We start from the raw sequence: 21,380 nt of genomic DNA on the forward strand, positions 1-21,380 counted from the left end.
GCCAGAAAGAAACTATTTTTTCCTTTTTCTTTTGGCAAATGTAAAAGCACTCATCAGTATTTCTGTGTCTCTGTGCTGCAGTTTGAGAAAATGTTTCTCCTTCTCAGTTGCAGATTCCCCCAGCACACCTACATATGTCAAGACACTTTTACACATTATTTTAAGGTAAAGGTTTGAGTGTACATGAATACCAACATCAGTGTGCTTCAATTTGTCTGGGCTTCTTGGAGCCAAAAGACTTGATTTGAAGTAATTCACTCAAAATCTCAGTCTGATTAGAATATGTCCATAATATCCATCTAAAGTTGTTTTAAGAGATAGATTTACTTAGATTGTGGTTATTTGAGCTCTTAATCTGTTAAAGCAACAGGTGGGAATCATTACCACTGAAAAAGGTTTAAGTGAATGGTTCTTCGTGCTATTTCATTTCTCTTGTAGCAGACCATGTACACATCCCTCTTCCTTCAGTGGCAGTAATTTCTTTATCTACTGCTATTTTTCAAAATTCTGACTTGACTATGATGAATAGGAGATGTCAGATGAATAGGAGGAGTCTCAGGAGTAACAAAGTTTGCTTCTGGAAAAGCAAAAACATACTGCAGGCTTTGCCTAAGGAAATTTAAGCTAGTTTTAAGAAGAAAAGCCGTTAGACTGAAATGGATGGGTGAACAGTGACTAGCAAATATCTGTACTTAGTATTGTTTATAATGTAAGACCCCTTTTTATTTGATCAGTGAGTAGTAGAAGAAAAATAATTTTAATTTTCTAATGTTTTGTTCTCATTGCAATTTTCAGTTTCACAGTTTTTAATAATCATATAAAATTCATCCATTCATTGTCTTGATCCCTTTATAATTGATGCTGTCCTGTTTTTGTTTTGTTTTGTTCTTGACTAGAAATGGCTTACTCATGTAATTTTTTTCTGTCCAGAAAAACAAGACCAGATTGTTGGGATAGCTGTGATATTCAGGCATGCAATTTGAATTTGGGAGTGGCAGCTAAAAGGAGTTTGAACAACAATGCTTGCTAAAGACAAGTCCTCATGGCTATGAGTAAACGAGATGAGAAATCCCAAATGCAAGTAGACCGTTCACAAAATTCAAAGAAGTGTGTGAATGGGATGGCTGAATTATCTTGCTTTAATTAATAGCTGCTCTTAATGGGCTCCTGAGCTACCTTAGATATGAACCACAGCTGTAGAAAAAACAGTGAGCAAAGCCTACTTGTCTAACGCAAACAGAAGCAATTCAGGAGGATATTAAATAGAGGAGAAAGATGGGATGGAAATGGTATCAGCTATTGCTGGTAAGAACTCAAGGACTGGGAAATTCAGTAAGAAGCCGTTTTCCTATAACATACAACAGCATGTTCATCCACCCTCTTGAAAATAATGAAGTTACAGTAAGCTTAAATTAATATAAAAAAGAAAGAATCAAAGATGTATGTATTGACTTTTGAAGAAAACTTTCCTTCCTGTAGAATATCAGAAGTAGTATGCAACTTTTCTTAATAGAAGACTAGTTCTGTATTACTGAATCCTGCTTGTGCCTTTAAAAGTATGATTTCTTGGGTCTGAAGAGAGTTTGCATGGATAGCATGCTTCATCAAACCTGCCAAGATATTCACCTCCTCATTTACATTCATGACAAAGTAAATATCGATCAAAAAAAGAGATTTTTTGTTACTTCTCTCCCCCATCAAAGTCTGATAATGTTATATGCTCCTTCAGCTGCAGAACTGTAATAACTGGACAACAGTATCACAAATCTTACAGTGATACGGAGGGAATGGCAAAAACCATTTCTTCCTGTTGTGCCTGCCTCTGTTCTCAGCTTCAGTCTCTAGCATTGCAAAATCCACCATCCATGACCTACTGAGAGGCAAGAGATCCATTCCAAATACAAAAATCGGTGTAAAGCTTCTTCCCAGTGAGATCAAATTATGGACAGTCATCAAGACATGAAGTGTCTGCCAGAACCATGGTCCCTAGGCCACCACACACACCTCTTTCTATTTCAGGGCATTTTCTTGCTGTCCCAAGTAAAGTTTCACTGTGCTTTTCTTTTGCCCCGTGTTCATCATGTCCCTGCTTTTCATCTCAGGTTTTTCCAATTTTCTTCACCACTCACACTGCTTATACTGTGCCTTCCCTTAATACCTGAAAACCAGGTTTCTGACTTTCTCTCATTTGTATCTCCTCTCAGAAGTTTTGTAAATGAATGTCCTGTGGCTACATCTTGACAGCAAAAGCTGGAGTCATTCACGCTGAGAACTATCCCTAAAACCTGGGATGTGTGAAAGTGAGAATAGTTGTAGTCACAGTTAGTCCCATATATCCAGGCTGACAAAACCTGAAATGCCAGCAAAGCCTTGCCAGCTCTTACTATACCGTATAGTTATTTAATTGTTAAATAATGACACTGTGATCATTTCTGCATCCGTATCTCACTGAGATATTTCACTATTCATTGGTGATGCTCTGTGGTTTTTCAGTGTGTGAGGAGATGCAAAAGAAGAGTAAGCTTACACCTCAACTTCCCTTAATAGTGTCATAGGTTAGCAAGTAATGAGTATTTTGGACCAAACCACTACAAGTAGAGAGGAATATGCAGTGTTCTCTTTTCCTGGGATCTCTTGAGGAAGTTTCATAGACAGTTCTCACTCACTGGCAAGTCTTCTTCATACTACAGTTAGTAATAAACCTTTAAGTGAAACAAAAATTTGTCGAAAAATACTGACTTCTTTATGCAGAACATCAATTGGCTTTTTCTTCTTTGGCACTGAAAGTCCTGGGAGTCTAATCTCCCTCTACACTTTGGAGGTCATGAAGTATTAGTGTAGATTTCATGGGTCTGTGGCTTCTGGGCAGCCTGCAGATCGGATCTACCCCGAGGACAGGTTTTGATGCCCACACAGGTTTCCCAGAGAAATTGTTGTTCCTGTCAATTCTGATTATTAATTTGTTAGAAGAATACTGATAGCTAGTGAACTTTAAATTCCTTGAGCAGCTGCAAGGCACCTGGGGCACTTTCCTTACAGCTTCAGGTTCTGGGCATACAAATAACAGAAGAGAATGTCAGACCTTTTCCAGCCAAATGTAAACAAGAGTAAGCAAACTGCTTTTCAGGGAACTTGACAACTCCTTGTACTTCACATCTGCTTCAGAATAGACTGTGTTTTAGACATAGTCTGGGCAGAAACACTTTGACATTAACTCATTCTCTATTACACTAAATCTTAGCTCACTTATTTCTTCACACAGTACTGTACCAGAATAACAAGTTGTACTTAATGAGAGACCTACTGTAAATTGGAAGATTTATGCGATATGTGTTGGGAGATCAACATTCGGAATTAGTATAATAGAAATTTGTTTTCCAAATATTACCGTTCCTATTGATCAGTGCAATTTCATTTCTTTTCCTGTGTATTACAATCAGTAACAGGAAAAGTTCATTTTCTACTATGTCCCTATGTCCAGTGGAATAATACTGGAACACTTTAATTCTTAATCAATTTTAATTGCCAAAAATGAACTCGGTACAGAGCAATCAGCTTCAGATCAAGTTATCCCACAATGTTTACAAACAGCTGGTGAAAACTGAAATGGACTCTGGGTTCGACTCAGGTATAAGTTTGTAATCAGAATCTGCCTTATTAATAGATAGATACCAAAAAGCTAGCACTCATGGCAGGAAAAGAATAAAAACCAATTAATTTTGTTTTCCAAATTTTTTTAGGGCAAATCAAGAGAATGATTACTGTATACTTGCTGACCATTTCCATCTTTGTTATTTATAGTTAAAAATGACATGAATTATTTTTTAATGGAAATTCAAAGGTAGCCACAAGAGAAGAGCCCTTGTTTCTAGATACACTTATGATCCCAGGCAAAAGATTACCAAGTTCTACAAGCAAAAATACTTCTGCCTGCCTTCACAGAGTCCCAGGTGCAGAATAGCCATTTGCTTTCCTGCCGTGAGCTATCAATCTGCTTTCAAATGTATTTTCTATAAAAAGTATTTTAATGGTCATGATGGAATGTATGTGTGTGCATATATATGCAGAACAAAATTAAGTGCAATAAAGCAAGTTTTCCGAGGAAAAGACGTAACAGTAAATTCTGTTTTTTCTTTTGAATGGAATCTTTCAGTTTCTGCTAAAACATTTCAAATATGCTAGATAACAATATAGCTTTGAAAGGGTAACATGTAGGAGGAAAAAGAAGTCCTACAAGTAAACAGATCTTTTTGCTTAGTGTGTATTCCCCACTCGTCTGTGATATCTTTGGTGGGGTGGTCACTGTATTCAATTTCCTAAAGCAATACAATTTACAAAGGCCCCCAAGAGGGAGAAGAATGACCAAGATTATATTAGCCTTTTTGTTTGATGTATGGGAAGTTACTCAAAGCTGCAAGGAAGAACAACATGTAGAAGTGGCTTTGTTGTTGTTGCATTTGTTACATTGCCAAAGTTTGAGTTTACTGAGGACTACAGTTCAGTTTGCAAACTAAAGTGATGTCTTATTTGATCTATAATAGGATCATACTCTCATCAGTTCAAAAGAAAATACAAGTCATTTTTATATAACTATGAAAATGCAAAGGGATTTTAGCTTTCAAATAGTGCTTCTGAAAACAAGTGTTCAGCTGATATGGTTTTCTTTGTAGCAATTGATTAAGAACTTTTGAAACAGTAGAAATCAAGCCTATTGAAATCAATAATTCCTTGGTTAAAGATGCTTTAAGTTCAAATATACTTAAATTGTAGTAGCCTCCAATTTACTACACTTAAAAATATCCAAGTGACATTATGTTACAGAAACTAGTCAGGAACCACTAGGTTCACTCACATAACTGTGAGGAACCACTCAGAAAATTTGGAAGTAAATCTTACCATCTTCTGGACAGGTTGTATGTAGTCATTTTTTGGCAACTCAAGAAAACCCCCCCAAACCAACAAATCAAACAACCCTGGCAAGCATATAACGGAAATTAGAATTACTTAAAAAATAGGAAAAGGAAAAAAGAAATTACAATCTTATTTGGAATATTTTGTTCACTGTAACTTCAGTCCACATTCTTCTCACTTGATAGGAGTATCATTGAGATAGCTGAATTCTGTAAATAGACCACTTAACCCTATTTTTAACATTAAGAGGCATGTCCAGAAAGAAGTTAATTTTTATTTTGGAATATCCTGAGTTTCCCTATGGACTGCCTGTGTCTTTCCATTGATTAGGGAATGCTGAAGTGAGTACGGTCCTAACTTTAGTGAGGTATATCATGTAAGGTTAAATTAACTTGTATCCAACTCCAAAATTTTGAAGTAGTAATTCAGAATGAAGCCACACTGATGAATCTGGGAAGCATGGCAAAAATTCTTACATCTAAAGAAAAGGTTCAAAGCATTACATGGTTTAAGAGAAAAGTGAGTAACAGTGTGCTAAACGCATATGGTAAAATAACACAAGAAACAAGATGGTGGAATCTTTTGTTCTTCCTATCAATAACAGGAACAAGGAAATATTCTGTGAAATTGTAGGATAATAAAACTCATGAACAGGAGAAAAATCACTCAGTCCATGACTACAATCCTAATAATTAAAGGTGGGAGTGGTAAAGAGCTTAGTCAATTCTTGTGGGCATGAGCCACATTATTTCAAGTAAATAATAAAATCACTGAATGCTCTAGTCTCCTAATTTTATTAAAAATGTCTCTTGCTTATATAAAACCTCGACATTCAAAATATTGTCTAGACTCAACTCCTGCTGGTGGTTTTAATTTTTTTAAGCTGTATTGCTCATACACCACTGCTTTCTATTTCAGAAACTTTCTGACCTTTCAGAAACCTCCCCTATAATGAGAAACTGACACTGTTCAGCTTCTTTTTCCTTTGTTAGATTATTTTCTAGGTCATGAAGCTTCACGTTAAGTGTTACTGATAAGCACCACTGCTACAGCTAAATGAGATATGAACAGAAGAATATAAGAAAGGTCACCCTGATTCAAACCAGTCACCTAGTTCTCTTACAGTGGCAAGTACCTGTTGCTTAGTAAGGAGTTCAAGAGCAGGATGAGTATGCCCCTGGTACTTCTTGTTGGAAGGAAACTGTGTGTTTATTCCTGGAGTTTTGTTTGAATGTTGTTTTCCACTTCCTACTACAATTTTGAGCAGCCTGCAGGTTTTGAAGGTGCTTTGGTAGCAGTTAACTGGGATTGACTTCTTTCTCCGTAGCTTGCAGCTAGAGAATAATAAAGGAATTTCAATTACTTACTTCTGCTGAAATACATTTGGGCCTCTTCCTCTTTCCTCTCTCCCACAGCCTACAAATCATTATAAACATACTTCCATTGATATAACTGAAAAGTAAATATGATTTTAGGAATAGTGCCCCATATTAATACCATAAGCTAAATTATGATAAACCTATTTTTTTAATAAAGAGACCAAAATTTAATCTACCATAATTCATTATGTGAGAGAAAGAAAACACATTTGCTCAAGAGAAAAATAAGAAACACAGATGTTTACTAATATTTCTTGTAGAACTACCACCATTGATAATCCAGAGTATTCAATCTTATCTAAAGACTATATATACCAGAATAAATAAAGCAATTTGATTCATCTTTAGATTTGATGATCAGCCTATAGTAATGAAAGATGCAGTGCCCTTATGCACTATGTTTTATCACTAATAATTAATCCAAATTAATTAAATAACACAGACACCAAAATGTAAGTAGTGTGAGATAAAAATGTATCTCTCTTCTCCCTGTCTCTCTGCCTCTCTCAAACAAGTAGTTATAAAAGAAAGTAAATCTGGACACGTAAAAATAGATTAAGGCAATTTTATATTTGTTTAAGAGGAGAAATAAGTAAAGCATATTGAGATCATAGTTTCAAGTGTTTTAAAATCATTTTACTGAATCTCAATAAGGAACATGTTAGCTTTACTTCTCATTGATTCCTCTTTTCACAGTAAAAGTTAAGTGAAATATAAATAAGCAGAAGTAAAAATGAAAAGCTTAGTTATGCACTGTTTCCTACTCTGTCTTAATATTCATATTAATATCAAGAACAGTAAGTCTATAAATTTATCTGGATCTCTAAAATAATTCTTGATGCTTGCTTTTATAGACACTCAAGAGCTCTAGGACTCAGAGAAGGAAAAATTAAAGCAAGACATTTATGAGACAGGAGGCATAGGGAAAAGTAGAATTTTGGTGATGCCCAAGTATGATCCTGGTTTCCCACTCTTGCAGGGAATATGCTTAGGACATGTGAATATTTACCTCAACTTAATGCAGGAGCACCACATGCTCAGTGTTCATCTTGTCAAGGTGCTAAGTTATTTTTTGTAGACTGCAAGGATCTGTGGGGACAACGACTATTGAAAAAGCAGAGAGAGAATCAGGCTGAAAGAAGGCCAAAAGAGGAGCAGCTCATCTTCTTTAATATTTTCATCAGTGCTTTTAGCATCCACAAATGATTGCTGATAATGCAAACTTTGGAGTCATCATCCATATAAAGGAAGACTGTATTGAAAGGATATGGTGATACTGAGGACTCAGGTAGTTTTAACATAATGAAAAGAAAGGTATACAATGGCAATACAGTAATCAGCTAGAGGTTCATTCATTGGAATCAGTGGAAAAGAGTAGGACTTGGGTATATTACTGGATTTCGGGGTGAGTATTGTGATAAGTTCTGGGATGTACCCATTGGGAACAAATACCAGTCACTTGTGCTTCAGGCCATATTTTTGTGATGAGGAAGTATTGTTGCCAGCCTACAAAGCTTAGCAGAACTTCACTTGTGTGTGTCCTGGTTGGCTCTGTTCAAGAAGGATTAATTAAAACTTCTTTTGAAGTGTATGATTTGATTTAAAGGGTAAAAAACAATAGAAGAAGAAACAGTGTTAAAGGACAATACTCACACAAGAATAAATAGGTTGTGAACTTTCAGATTAAGTTTAGGCTAGAAATTATATGGATATGCTTAACCAGCAGAGAGTACTTGAGATAAGGTTCTCAAGACAATGTGTGGCAGGAAATATGCAACGTGGTGCCTGTAGTCCCTGGATTTAGTGACCAGGGCAGCCCTCATAGTCTCATCTTTCTGTATCTCTCTTCAGTATTACCTGCATTTCCACAAATTTTTCTTCACATTTTAAGACGAGAGTACAGTCCATAAAGATTGATGATGTCCTGAACCAAGGTTAAGCTAGTGATGGCCTTTCAGAACAAGTACCTCTGATTTTAGTGTCACCTCACTTCAGCACTGCAGTGAGCAGAAATGGCTTATCAAAGGCCCCACCAAGGAAATAGAAGGAAAATTGTAAGAATGTGCACCCAGAGGCCAAGTGATAGGATTGAATCCTTAGTCCCAGGAAGAAAATTTTCAGCAGCTCCCAAAACTGGATGCATGCCTGTGTCATCATATCAAACAGTGTGAACAAGGTGGTACAACAGTTAAAATTTAGAAAGGTTTCCCAAATTATGTGTTTACTATGTAGATTCTTATTTCATGTATGAGATGAAATTAATACTTCTTCTCTGCAACTGTTCAGCTTATTTTTCTCTATTTCCACTAGTGTGACTTTATAGGAAACAGCAGTTTAAAATACATTAGTCTGAAAAAGCTTGGATCCACTGCTTAATTTTATTTATACAGCTTCATGAGAATAATGTTCTTGTCATTTCCTTTCTTGTTTTCACTTTAAAGTTTTCATGTTTTTATTCTAAATAGTATTCTTGAAAATTCACTAATAATATTTCTAATCAAGGCATCCAGATGCCAAAAATTTCCCATAGCAGATTGATGTAGTTGGTTATTAAATATAATACTATCAAATAATTTTGCATATTTGGACAACATCCCTCTTCCTGTTTGTTTACTTACTCATTTACTGACCTGAGTCAGTTTATGGCTGCTATTTTGGTAATGTGGAAGTGCATGTTATGTATACTCTCCACCTTGCGGACTTTGGAACTTCAGTGAGATAAGCAGCAATCCAGTTCAGATTCCCTCAATTCAAAGTGGAGTGCCCTTCGACTTCAAAGAATCTCTGTCACTTTTTACACCAGTAGCGACAGACTGTCTCTTCCCATTCCGCTCCACTGCTGTCCAATGGACTGCGAAACAAGTACAGCATTCCTTTTAAATTGACATTTGAAATAAGACCTACAAACTTCTCCAAATTGATTGTAACTTTTAGTGCAGATTTGTGTAATAATATAATAACTGGTTTTAATAACCCAAACTGGAGAAAAAGTAGTTTTCTTTTTTTTTTCCTCAAAAATTGAAGTTTCAGCAATTGCTTTTGCTTCAGTGCAGAATAAAATAAAATCAGAACGATGTTAACATCTTCTGAGTCATGATAAGGGCATTCACCTGAAATATATGAAATTCAAGGTTATGTCTTTGCACTAAACTAGGCAGATTCTTGACGTTGTCAGTTCTGAAGTTTTTCCTTCCTCTGTGACTTTAGCCAGGAACACCATTCTGATCGTGTGAAGACTTCCAGAAGACAGATTTATAAGAATAGGTATGGTCCACTTAAATGTTTGGGTTTTAGTAAACTGGAATTAACTAATGAAAATCCCCACTACTATTTAATTGTTCTTAAATAGCAACAGGTTTTAAAGTACACGTCAACAACAAAGTAGTATCGCCTGCCATTTATGTCTTTTTTTGTTGATAAAATTGCCATAATCAATACCTTAGGCCATAAATTGTGTTGGCAGTTGGAGGTTTTTTTGGCATCATAATTAATTTATTTGACTCTTTGGTTTATGTAATTTAAGTTCAAAGTAATTGCTAAGTATTACAATATTATTGCTGCTCCTCAGCCAAGGTTCACTTTTTCCTTTAGCACAATTTAGATAAAGAAATTTTGCACTCACAAAATCTCAACTGCCTTGTAGAAATATTTCACAGGAAAATTCCTTTATGTGCAATAACAGAGGAAAGGCTTAGGTTGGGTGTTTTGCCATTGGGAAGCATCTTAAAGGTAGGAATAGCTTTAAACTATCATCAGATCCAAGATGCTTAAAGGAAGCCCTGTGCACACAGGTGACTGAGTGCCCTCAAGGCCAGGCAGACCACAGGGCCACTCCTTCTGCTGGAATTAGTTTTGGATTGCAACAGAGAGGTAAATTTACTCCTGTGGCTGGGTTTTCAGATACTGGTTAAACCATCCACGTCCACCCCATGACCTACCAGTTGAAGCAAGTATGAATCACTGCAGGGCAGTAGCTGCTGCCGGATGAGCAGACCTCAGCACATAATTCATGGAGGGCAGGGACAGCGGGACACACTCTGGGGAGCCTGGTGGGGGGTGTCTCCACCTTCAGGTATCACAGGTGATTTTGAACAATCAATCTATGTCCAGCCAAAACAGGAGCACTGGGGATGGTGTATTGAATCAGGAGTGGCTTTAGGTGAAATCAGCTGAACTTTTTCATGTGAACATGCACACATTTAGCTAGGCAGGGGAGGCATGAATGATGGACTTCACAGAGGCATGGTGTATGGAGAATCTGGAAAAGGAAAGACTCCCTCTCCACAGATCAGCCAAAAATTAAGACCAAGAAACATCAGAGCCTACTTATAAGAAATAAGTGTAAAATTATCATGCTAGCAATAGAAATTATTCTACTTAGCTGCCTTTGTTATTTAAGAGTCTTTCTGTTTTTCCTAAGAAATTAATCTGTTTTGCTTTTCCTCTCGGGTTAAGCTACAGGAACCTGAATACCTGTACACAGAAACAATTCCGAGATGCTCCTTTATTTTCCTTTTTTGTCCACCAGGTCTCTGAAATCTGTGGTTACCATTTCTGTCCCAGTCTTCCCCCAGCTTTTTTAGCATAAAACCAAATGATGATTTTTTAAGATCAGCAAATACAATCTCCATTATGACTAGAAAACCAGTAGTCACTTGTGTCGTGTGTCTAGTATAAGCACTTGTGTTGGTCAGGCTGATGTGAGTACTTGGAAGGAGGATATGTGGTGAAAAATGACAAAGCTGAATTGGAAGGGATAGAGAGAGAATCGTATCTTAAGTATTGGGTTGAAACATCATACACAAATTGCATTTTGGGTGTTCCTTAGTTCTCACTATTAGGGATTTTTGGTAAGTATTGATAGAAGACATGCATGAAAAGGAAAGAGAGCAGAAGCATGGTGAACAAAGAACAGAGAAATACAAGTGGGATGTCAATAACATGGGAATGAGATGAGTACAATAGGGAAAGTGTGGAAGGTGCAGACTGTCACAGGTGGAAATCTCGGTCACCTTTGACTTGTAGCAAGCCCAAAAGAGTCCTAATAAACAATAGAAGAAATTTCCTTGAAAGTGGAACTGAAAGAAAGAGTACTTTTAATACACATGGCATTTTATAAAAATATGTGGGGTTTTTTCCTGAGCATAAATGATAAAAAGTATCAGGTGTCTGGTGATATGTAACAACTTCTTTTTCTGTCCCATTCCCTTTTCACTGTTTATTGCACTGAGAGCTCACACAGATATAATCCCTTATGGACAGGACTCTCCTTAATGAAGGTCCTGGGCTGTGTCAAGGTTTGTAATTCATACTGTACTACTCCTCCTAGATTAGTTTCTAATCTGCTATAAATGTGGGGGTTCATTAAAAACAGTGATAGCAACAACAACACACCAGAAAAATCTCACAGTCTGCCTAAAATGTCTGCCAGTTTCAGAAACATTTGAGGCTAAAAATGAAGGTTCTGGTAAGAATCCCCTTCACTTACTATCATTAAAGTGAATCTTGTCTTGAAATGAGTCATGAAGAATTCAGCTAATATCCTCTTCCACCCTACTTCCCAGCCAAACCTATTTCCAACTACCTCTCTGATTAATTCATCCTCACCCTAGTCTTCATCTTATTCACTTTAACTGGTAGGTGTGTGGGCTGAATTACTATACTTTCTAATGTAATTTCAGAGGTTCATTTTTATAATGTTGTAACATAGTGCTCTGCAACATCACTTAGTCCAGCAGTATTTGTCCAACTCCTTGCAGCATAAACTTGCACAGCTGCACTCATTTCACTTGGAGAGTGGTTGGTAAAATGTCAGCTGTTGAATCAAGTAAATTCGCTATAAATTAATGTGGTTCTGCATTCATCTGCATACAAACCACATTAATTTTCACCAAATCATACAGTTATATTGGTACAATGGCATTCACAATAATTACTGTTCTATTTAACTATACAGTTGGCATTATGGCATAAAAATATATACTGGAACTATATTCCATTCAAATATTAACCTGCTCATGTATTTAACAGACATTAATATAAAAAGAGTGTGTTTTCTTGAGGAAAGACAGGAGTCATAACAAGTGATTTATGATGGTTCATGTTGCATCAGGAGATTTTTCACGCTTGATTTGCCAAATCTTTGCTATTTATTCATTTATTTTTCCTTTCATCAGAGTTCCCAGTTTGACAGGGATGTGCTTCTTAGTTTCACATCACCTTAAACAGATTTGTGGCAAATGCTAATATTAAAAGTTAATTGTAACTTCTACATCTAAATTAGCAGAATTGAAATACTGTGTGTGCTTTCTGGAGAAAATGGATACAGTTTTAAGGATTTTTCTAACTGAAATTCTCTTTTACCTCAGCTTTGATAAAATCGCCAAGAAGTAATCTTTGCAGGACACAGATCATGTGAAGGGTATATAAGATACTTGTATAACACACGAAGATACTCATAATTCTTTCCTTTAAGCCATTATTTACACAATATTTCCAGAAATGACAATGTGGAGTTCAGTCAGTTGCTTAAAAAAAAAAAAAAAAGACTCAGGACACAACACCATTATTTTTATAGTCGGTAGAAATTTTCCTTGAGCAGTCTTTCTGGAAGTCAGGAAATATCAGCTGTTGTGTGATATGATATCTTTACTGCAAGCATAATACTCAACCAATGCTTTTTGTTACTGATACAGAGTCAGGTTATAGGAAACTATGTAAGGGCTTCCATAAAGAACATACAAGAAAATGGACTCTAATAATAAATACTTATATTCAAATGTATTCTTGTACAAGTACATATTTTGTACATGAGCTCATGTGTACTCAGTGAACTTTTGGTTTAGCATATATTGATGTACCTGTAGGAGATTCATGATTGTCAGTCCTTTCCTCTGTCCTCTCTGTGTCCTACTGAAATATTAATGAATTACACAACAATTCCCTGATATCAATAGTCATTTGATACCCTGTCAACTTAAAAATGATCCATAAGCAGTCACAAATAAACTTTGAACCATTAACTTGTTGTTGTTAAAAGAAATACAGTGTTGGCATTTTAACAGTGTTGTAAACCTTGTTTTTAGAAAATGGTACTCACAACTTTTTTTCCTTAATACTGATTTCCTCCACCAGCAAACTCAGAATTGGCATCTAACTTTGGTTACTGTTGTCATGGGTAGAACATCGCCTACAGGCAATCACAGGCATGATCTCAACTGCTGCTCCTCCAAGCCACTGCTTATCTCTAGAAAAGACCCACCAGAGAAGGCTTTCTCATTTTTCTAGCTCTGCTGCAGGTATTCTTGGTCTATGACACATTTAATAACAACCATCTGAACAACATGGCTAGCTTCAGCACTTTAAATAGAAAGATATTTTCTAACCCAGTTAGCATTTTGTGGAACTAGATTTGGGAAGAATCATGAATGTAAGATGGAACACTGGCAGTTGTGGTGCCCTTTTATTAGCTGCAGCTGAAATGTTTAATTAGTGTATGAGGATACTTGGAATAAGTTGTGACAGTAAAAACAGTGCTGACAGCTTGTCTCTCCTGAAGTTCATTCTCCTAATGCAAGCAAACAGAATTCACGTTAATGACTGGGAACTACTACTCTCCACAGGGCTCAGCAGCAGATGATCAGCAGCTACCTACTTCCAGCTGCAGTTTTCTCTCTCTACTGGCAATGAACAAAATTGTTACTCAGGCATTGGCAACAGCCATTTGTAGAACAGTTACAGAACTTAGGAGCAAATTCTAAACGTTTGAGTGCCCAAGACATGCTCTGAAAAAGATAAAAATAATGCAGATAGAATTTGTTGTTAGACACGGAAGAATTCTTCAGGTCTTTTTCTACAACATTTACTGAATATAAAGGAGCTTTTTTTTTGTCTGTCGTGCTTCCTAAAAAGAGTTGCCAATTCTGTCTTCAGATTCGCTCCTACTTTAAAAAATTCCCACATAATTTTCTTTCCCTTAAATAATGAAGACAAAGGAAATAAAGCCCTTAAGATATTTCATTGTTTGAAGACAGTTGGTCCAATTTGGGGCCTGCACTTGCTTTGAGGTAATAATGACATTAACATTCCATGGAAATTTATAGATTTAATTAACTAGCTAATTGATTTATAGTGTCTGTGCAGGACAGATGACTATGAAAAAGTACGTAGCTCTTCTCCTTAGTGATTGAAATAACCAAAATAATTTCTCTGTCTTCCAATAATTTTAAAGGAGAGCTTTATCCTGTTTGTTTTGTACCTCCTGATAAAACCAGCTGTCATGTTAAGTAGTGTTTTTCCACAGAAAGTCACAGAAGGTGTGGACTGCACGCAGATTGTTTTGGAGCACACAAGAGAGAAGAGGAGTTGCTGCTGCTGCTGCTGTGTGGAAGGGTGTCCTAAGTTCTGCCCTTCGGGAACAGGATGCTTTGCTGCCCTTTTACTGCAGGGTGATGATTATTATGGGTCCACCGGCCTGCAGCAAATAACGTGGACCATCTGTGATAGCAGGCAAATGTTATCAGCAAGAAAGGAGGCTTTAGGGGGAGAGTAGAACCTCCTAAAAGGTCTCACGGTGTAAGCATTAAAAAACAAACAAACAAACAACAGAGTTTTTAATATAGCACATCTTAACAAGCAGCTGCAAGCAGAAGTGGAAAGCCAAATGTTGCCTGCTGGTGTCCTTTCATCGAACACGGTGAGAAGAGGTGCTCTCTGGTGAACAGAAGGAAAAGTTGGTCTGAGAAACCTGCTGCTGTGCACTCGGTGAGCTAGATCGAGCTCAGAAGGGGACTCGAGGCTGAGAAGCAGAAAAGTTTCCTCAGTGACATTTCCTCATTTGCTCAGTGACAACCTGCCGGGAGAGTGGGGCTGAAGGAGGGAGGCTTATACAAAAGCATCCAAAGCGCCCGAACGGAGACCTGTGGATGTCCTGCGCACCCGACTACGGTGTGGGCGCGGACCCCGAGCTCCCTTAGGACATGCCCGCGGGAGCGCCCCAGCTCCGGGCCGCTGCTGTCCGCTGCCCAGCTGCCCACGGCCGCTGCGGACAGAGCCCAGAGCCTGCGACCAGCCCCCGGGCCCAGCGGGGCCGAGCGGAGCTGCCCGCCGACCTCCCGGGCGCTCTGTCAGTCAGGGCATCGCCGTCCCCGCACGGCAGCCTCTGCGGGAGCGGCGGGAGGCTCCGCCTCCGCCCGATCGGGAGCAGCCTGATAAAGGCAGGTGCGGGCGAGCAGCGGGACCCCAGCTCGAAGCATCTGCTTGTGCACGGAGCCCCTGACCCGCCCTTTGCCGCTCCGCGCAAGGCGACTCCTGGGGCAGCCGGTGCGGGACGGGACGGGACAGGAGGGGACCCTCCCGTTGCCGGCCGCGCGCGCCGCTGTCCCGCCGTCCTCAGCCGTCCGGCGCGCCTCTGCGAAGGGACAAGGACCTCGCCCCCAAGGACCTCCGAAGAGGCGGGATCTCTCCGGGAAGGGGAAGCAGGATTTTGTTGTGTGGCTTGAAGATGAGGCAGGTATCTGGAGTGGCGCTCCTCCTGGGGCTGATGGCTCTCCCAGCGGCGCTGGGACAGAGAAGCTCGGAAAGCCCTAAAAATAGCAGCCAAAGCTTTGCCATCGTCTCTTTCAAATGGGATCACGTCAAGGAGCCGTATATCATTGCACTCTGGATACTTGTGGCCAGCTTGGCCAAAATCGGTGAGTCCGGAGTTACATATTAATACATGTCCTCTCCCTTTCCCTTCCCCCTTGCCCTCTCCCATCCAACGTAAATGAAGAAAGCTTATCATAGGTCCGCTGACCCGTTTTTAGGGGGTTTACTGTACTCTGTCCTGATTTCATAATACTGCCCTACACGGTGCTTAGCAGTGTGATTTTCCCCAGCCTCGAGGGGTTACCTAATTCATTTTCACCGACAGTGACTGTGGCTTCTGCATCTGACTCCTTGTAAACCCTTGCAATTCCTTGAGACCTTGTACTCCTGTTGCTCCCAGGAAAAACTTTTTTTGCAAAAGTGAAACAGAAATCGTGCTTTATTGCTTACACAATACCTATTCCAATTTATGATATGCTTTTCTCCTGATTATGATTGTTAGCTGTATCAGCTGGTAACATCAAAAATAAACACTGAAAACTACACATACGAACTCAGCGTTGTCTGCTTTGATGTGCATTGCTGAATTAGTGAAAGAGCATAGTTCATAGAGAAAGGTAACATGTATTATCAGACCATCTGATGTAGCTGAAAAAAATACAAGCTTTAGAGCACCCATAATTTTCTTCAATAAGTGAAGTGGAATAAGTGAAGTGGAATAAATGAAAAGCCAGGACTTAGCCTAACTTCAGTGTAGTTTAAATGAATTTATACGAATGCTCCAACTCTTGTGTTCTGAGCTTTGTGACTTTTCCAAAAGCAATCTTGTATCAATAATGCAGTTTGCTGAACTAGAAAAGTCACTGTTTAATTGGAATGCATTTTACCTGATTAATGGTATTACTTTCAGTCCTTTTTCCTTCGGATCTAAAAACAGATGTTCAGTTTGGCTGACACTGTAAATGCCATTTTCATTTTCAATAAATCTTTTCTATAACCAGTCTCATCTCAGAAGATCAGCCAAAAATCCTACTAAAGACTTTTTTGAACTTGTACTGTTAATACTAATTTGGTATACCAGAATCACATTTCATGGATTTTTCATGCCACAGAGAATGAAAGATGTAAAAAGGTGTACTTAGGTATATTCTGTCTAGCACGTAAGATAAGCATTGTGAGACTTGTCTCCAAACCCAAATAAAGCATTTCAAAAATGAGTAGTATGTTATAAGTAGGGGTGATATTGTACATCATTTTCCAGCAATGTTTGCATCTTGGGTTTTGCTTGATTAACCATAGATATATAACTAAATACCTTTATCTGAACCTGTTTGATTCCACCATGCAAATAGTTTGTATTCAGACAGTTGCTGCATCACCTAGATTACATAACAGACAATTATGTTTTAATTGACTTTTATTGATGAGTTTTAGCAATTAGAAAGCTGGGGAAACCATATACAGGAAAAAACTGACAACACTGAGTACCTATAAAATTGTGCTGAATAAACCAATAAACAGGCTGCTTGTTTGAACCTTCTTCTTGAGATACTCTTCTAAGGAAGTATAGTTATTAAGGCCTTGTGCTATTCAGGCTTTGCTGTTCTGTACATGTGGCACAGTTGTACAGTGTAATATTAGTGGTGCACAACCATATCTTTTTATGTCCAAAACCCAATGAACCTAAGAACAGGACAGTTAGATTGTACTATATTTAAATTGCAATGGCCTGGATTGAGATTAGTTGAGATTAAGATGAGCCATTTTACCATGAAGTCCTTGATATAAACTCTTGATAAAGCACTTGTTGTCAGGAGCTGAGTGATGCTGATTCTGTTTTTAAATTCTTTGTACTTCTTTCACAGCTGCACAGAGCATGTCACTTATTAGTAGATCATACCTATCATCAGCTCCATCGCTTTTCTTCCCTAAAGCTCTCAAGCTTTGTTCTTTTCTCTCTTTACATTTGTATTTGTGATCCCATACTACTCTGGACATGGTTTCTGAAGAACCAATGGATAACTGCTGTATTCCCCTGAGAGCCTATGAATGCCTCTGCTTTTCCCACCAGTTACAAATAACACACAGAAAAGCAAGAATGTACACTCACTGTTCAACAGCTTCTTAAAGAAGAAATCATGAGGGTGTTCATGTAGGTCTGTGAGAAACGGAACTGAAAAAAATAGCTTTTGGGGCCTCTGCCTGCCTTGGTGTGTCAAGGGTTCTGGAAAGTAGGTCAGAAATCGATGAGATTTTGAATTGCAGAAGCCCTATGCTGGATCAGAGAAGGTTTGCATATTCAAAAAGCAGACAGAAAATAACTGAGAAAAAAAAATAGAACATCTGTCCTAGGGTTCCTTTACTACCTGAAGGAGGGCAATTGTAGTGGAGTCAAAACACTGGTTTTGCTGTGGGTTTTCCAGCAGGGGAGGAGCTGTTCTTATACATTCAAGCTCACTTCTCCATGGCTACAGGAACTGGGAGAGTTATTTTACTGATGGATGATAGACAAGTGAGTCAGCAGAAAGTGTTCTAGGAATTGCAGTTGGTATCTGGGCATAAATGTGTATGAGAATACTTTGCTTTCTCTTGAATTAGAATTGCCTTAGTGGTGTGGTGTTTATTTGGGTTTTTGTTATTTTTGGGGTTTTTTTTAGATTTGTTTTGTTGCATTTGTGTGGAAGTTTGTGTTTTTTGTAAAAAACAAGTTTTAGTTCATGATGTTACATGATGGGGGGAAGCATTTTTGTATTAAGAGATTTTTGCAGGCTTTCTGGGGCTTGATGTTCATGTCATGTACAAGGTATTCTGCAACATAAACTATTGTATGTTAAATCTCGTAAGTATCCCAAATACATGAAGAAGTGCCTAGTGTTTTGGGCTTTTGGAGAAGGAAACTGCTCTTTTAGTTTAGTCTAGTTTTTGGTCAACTCTAATTATTGCTACAAATGAAACTCTGGAAGAAGAGTTTTCATGCAGTTGGCTTTCATGCATTATAGAAAATAAAAAGTTTGTGCCTTCTATGAAACTTCTGATGCATCTTGATCTACTGTTCTACATATTCTAATTGATTTGATTTGACTCTCTTAATCTGAAATATTTCAGCTCTTCATTCTTCCACTTCAAATGGAACATTCTTAAGGTTCACAATGTCCCACTGTGGCTAATGATCTTTATTTCCTCTTTTGATAGGCTCTCTTATCTCTACAGAGGAGTATCCTTGTGGGATAGGGCCAATAAATTACTTACATGTGTAAATCTAAGCCAGAAAAGCATCTTATCTACACGAAGAAGGTACATGAGGTACAGCTGAGAACCCTCCTAGTGGACTTAGATGTCCACTTCCTGGTATCTCAGTATATCCAGATGAAATAAGCAATACGACTGAAAAAGAATAACGTCCAAATGCATACATGTGTGCATTTATAGCTACAGACAGTACGGACATTTCCTACTGTAGCCCTGTGGGTAAAGGATGTGCCATTTTTAAACAACATGCTTACACAATATAGTTCTGGTTTAAGATGAAAGACACTTGTACACTGACCAGACTCTCACGTGCTTTCTAAGTTCACTTGGCCATGTGCTCTCCTTCTTCTTTATATGTCTTTCACAGAACACATATTGAAAATAACCTTTGAATAAACAGATGCATAGAAGATACAAACAATATTTTGGCAGTAAAGCCTCTACAGAAAGACGTAAAAGTAGGTGGAAAATCAGAAAACTTTGGAAACAAGTAGAAGAAGGAAAGGAATAATGAGCTCAGAAGCTAAAAATGGCTAAGAGATGAAATATTTTAATGCTGAACATTGTATGCCATTTTTTGAGGGTATTTCTCAGGCCATGTCAAGTGCAAAAAAAAAAAAAAAAAAAAAAAAAGAAAGAAAGAAAGAAAAAAAAAATGCTTTCCACTTGGGGGATATCCAGTACAGGCTTCTATATGTGTTCAAAATCCTAGGAAACAGAGAGGGATTTTATTTATATCTTCATTGGCGGTTATGTTGGGGAAATAATGAAATTCCTTCTTGCAGTTAAAATCCTCCTGTGTACTATAACACCTTTATAACATTTTTTCAACATTTTTACAGAAGGATAGGTAATTGTCCCAAAGTAAAAAAAGAGCCCTACAAAGCATTCTTTCTGTCTGTCTGGCCCCATGGATTTGCTCAGTGTGTGCAGATAAGCAACTGGAAGAAACGGTGGGAGAGTGAGTGACTATGAACAAGAATGAGGAAGGGTACACAGCCTTTTCATCATCTGAGTCAAACCTCTTGCCAGCTGTTTTTATTGGTATAGGCTATGCTGAGTCTAAGAATGTCACAAAAGCTCTTTTTTTTTAGTTTTTTATTTATGTGTAGTTGCACACAAATTCTAAAGGCTTTTATATTAGAAATTAAAAAGTGGGAGTGAAATTTGAATCCAGGGCAGCTGGTAAATCTGTCTTCAGGAATACCACAATGCTTTGGAGGAGGGGAAGAAGTGATTCAATAACAGTGAACAAACACTTAGGAGAAGGCTGGTGAAGATACTGTGTCAGATGGACTTGTTGAGTCCATCAGCTCTTGAGACCTCAGGAGGACACGAGCTGCAGAGCACAATGCATCTCTAAGCTTAGAAATATTGGTCCCCACAAACAGTCTGGTTTCTGCATGCCTGGGCTCCTTCACATTGTCTCAAACTACCCTGAGAAAGGAGCTCTTTAGAGTATTTTGTTAACACAAACAATTGCTGTGGAGAATTTTAAGCATGTTAGGGATGGGCTAGGGAAGGAACTGTGAAATGCAGGTCTAACCACCCATCTAATTTAGACTCCTGGGGCAATATTTTCTTTGAAGAAATCAATAACCCTCCCTCCAAAGCAAACTGTCAAAACAAAAGCGCATTTGACTCCAAAGTTCCTCCTCCTGGCTCTCTAGCTCCTGGAAAGTGTCAGTTACATAGAAAAACTGATTTAGGGTATTATTTTAATAAAATAAAAAATGTGGGACCAGCTCTTCTGTTGGCAATTCTTCGGTAAATGACATCGTTAGGAAGAAATGTTGAAGGATGCTTAGCAGAATTTTACTGGGTGTATTTAACTGAAAATGGAGTTAGAGATTGAAAGGTGACGATATCACCAGATCCTGCGAAGTTTAAACTGTCATGATTGTAGTGCTTGTTAAAAGCTGCTTTCATTAGCAGGTGATAATATGGAAAAAGTCTTTGCATTGTGACTTAGGACGTCTGGACTTGGCTATCTTCCCCCATGTCCTGACAAAGATAAGAAGGGAAAACTGCATCTTTTACCTTTATTGTGAAGTCAGTAGAAGCTGAAACAGGTTAGCACACCTAGAACAGAGGCACATGCATTTCCTCCCCGGATATGCATAGAAACACTATAAAACTGTGCTGGCAACTGTTATATATCTGCAGTGTCTTCATCTTTGTAAGATGCTGTATTTCCTTTTGCAAAGTTCTGTGTAGAATACCTGTGAGCTAGGAATGTTAAGTACTGTAAAA

General features: G+C 38.1%; 1 protein-coding gene across 2 annotated transcripts in view; it reads left to right on the plus strand.

Annotated features, from left to right (window-relative positions):
• Positions 1-15,535: 15,535 nt before the first annotated feature.
• The window catches only part of SLC9A3 (solute carrier family 9 member A3), a 54,344-nt gene continuing 48,499 nt past the window's right edge, over positions 15,536-21,380 (plus strand). For both annotated transcript variants that reach the window (XM_032102349.1, XM_032102339.1), the window contains exon 1: positions 15,536-15,982. In XM_032102349.1, the coding sequence (XP_031958240.1) occupies positions 15,793-15,982 (190 nt within the window). In that variant the 5' untranslated portion in view covers positions 15,536-15,792. The remainder of the gene's footprint in view (positions 15,983-21,380) is intronic.

This window comes from Corvus moneduloides, chromosome 1 (genome assembly GCF_009650955.1).
Source record: "Corvus moneduloides isolate bCorMon1 chromosome 1, bCorMon1.pri, whole genome shotgun sequence".
In the NCBI taxonomy this organism is placed as follows: Eukaryota; Metazoa; Chordata; class Aves; order Passeriformes; family Corvidae; genus Corvus; species Corvus moneduloides.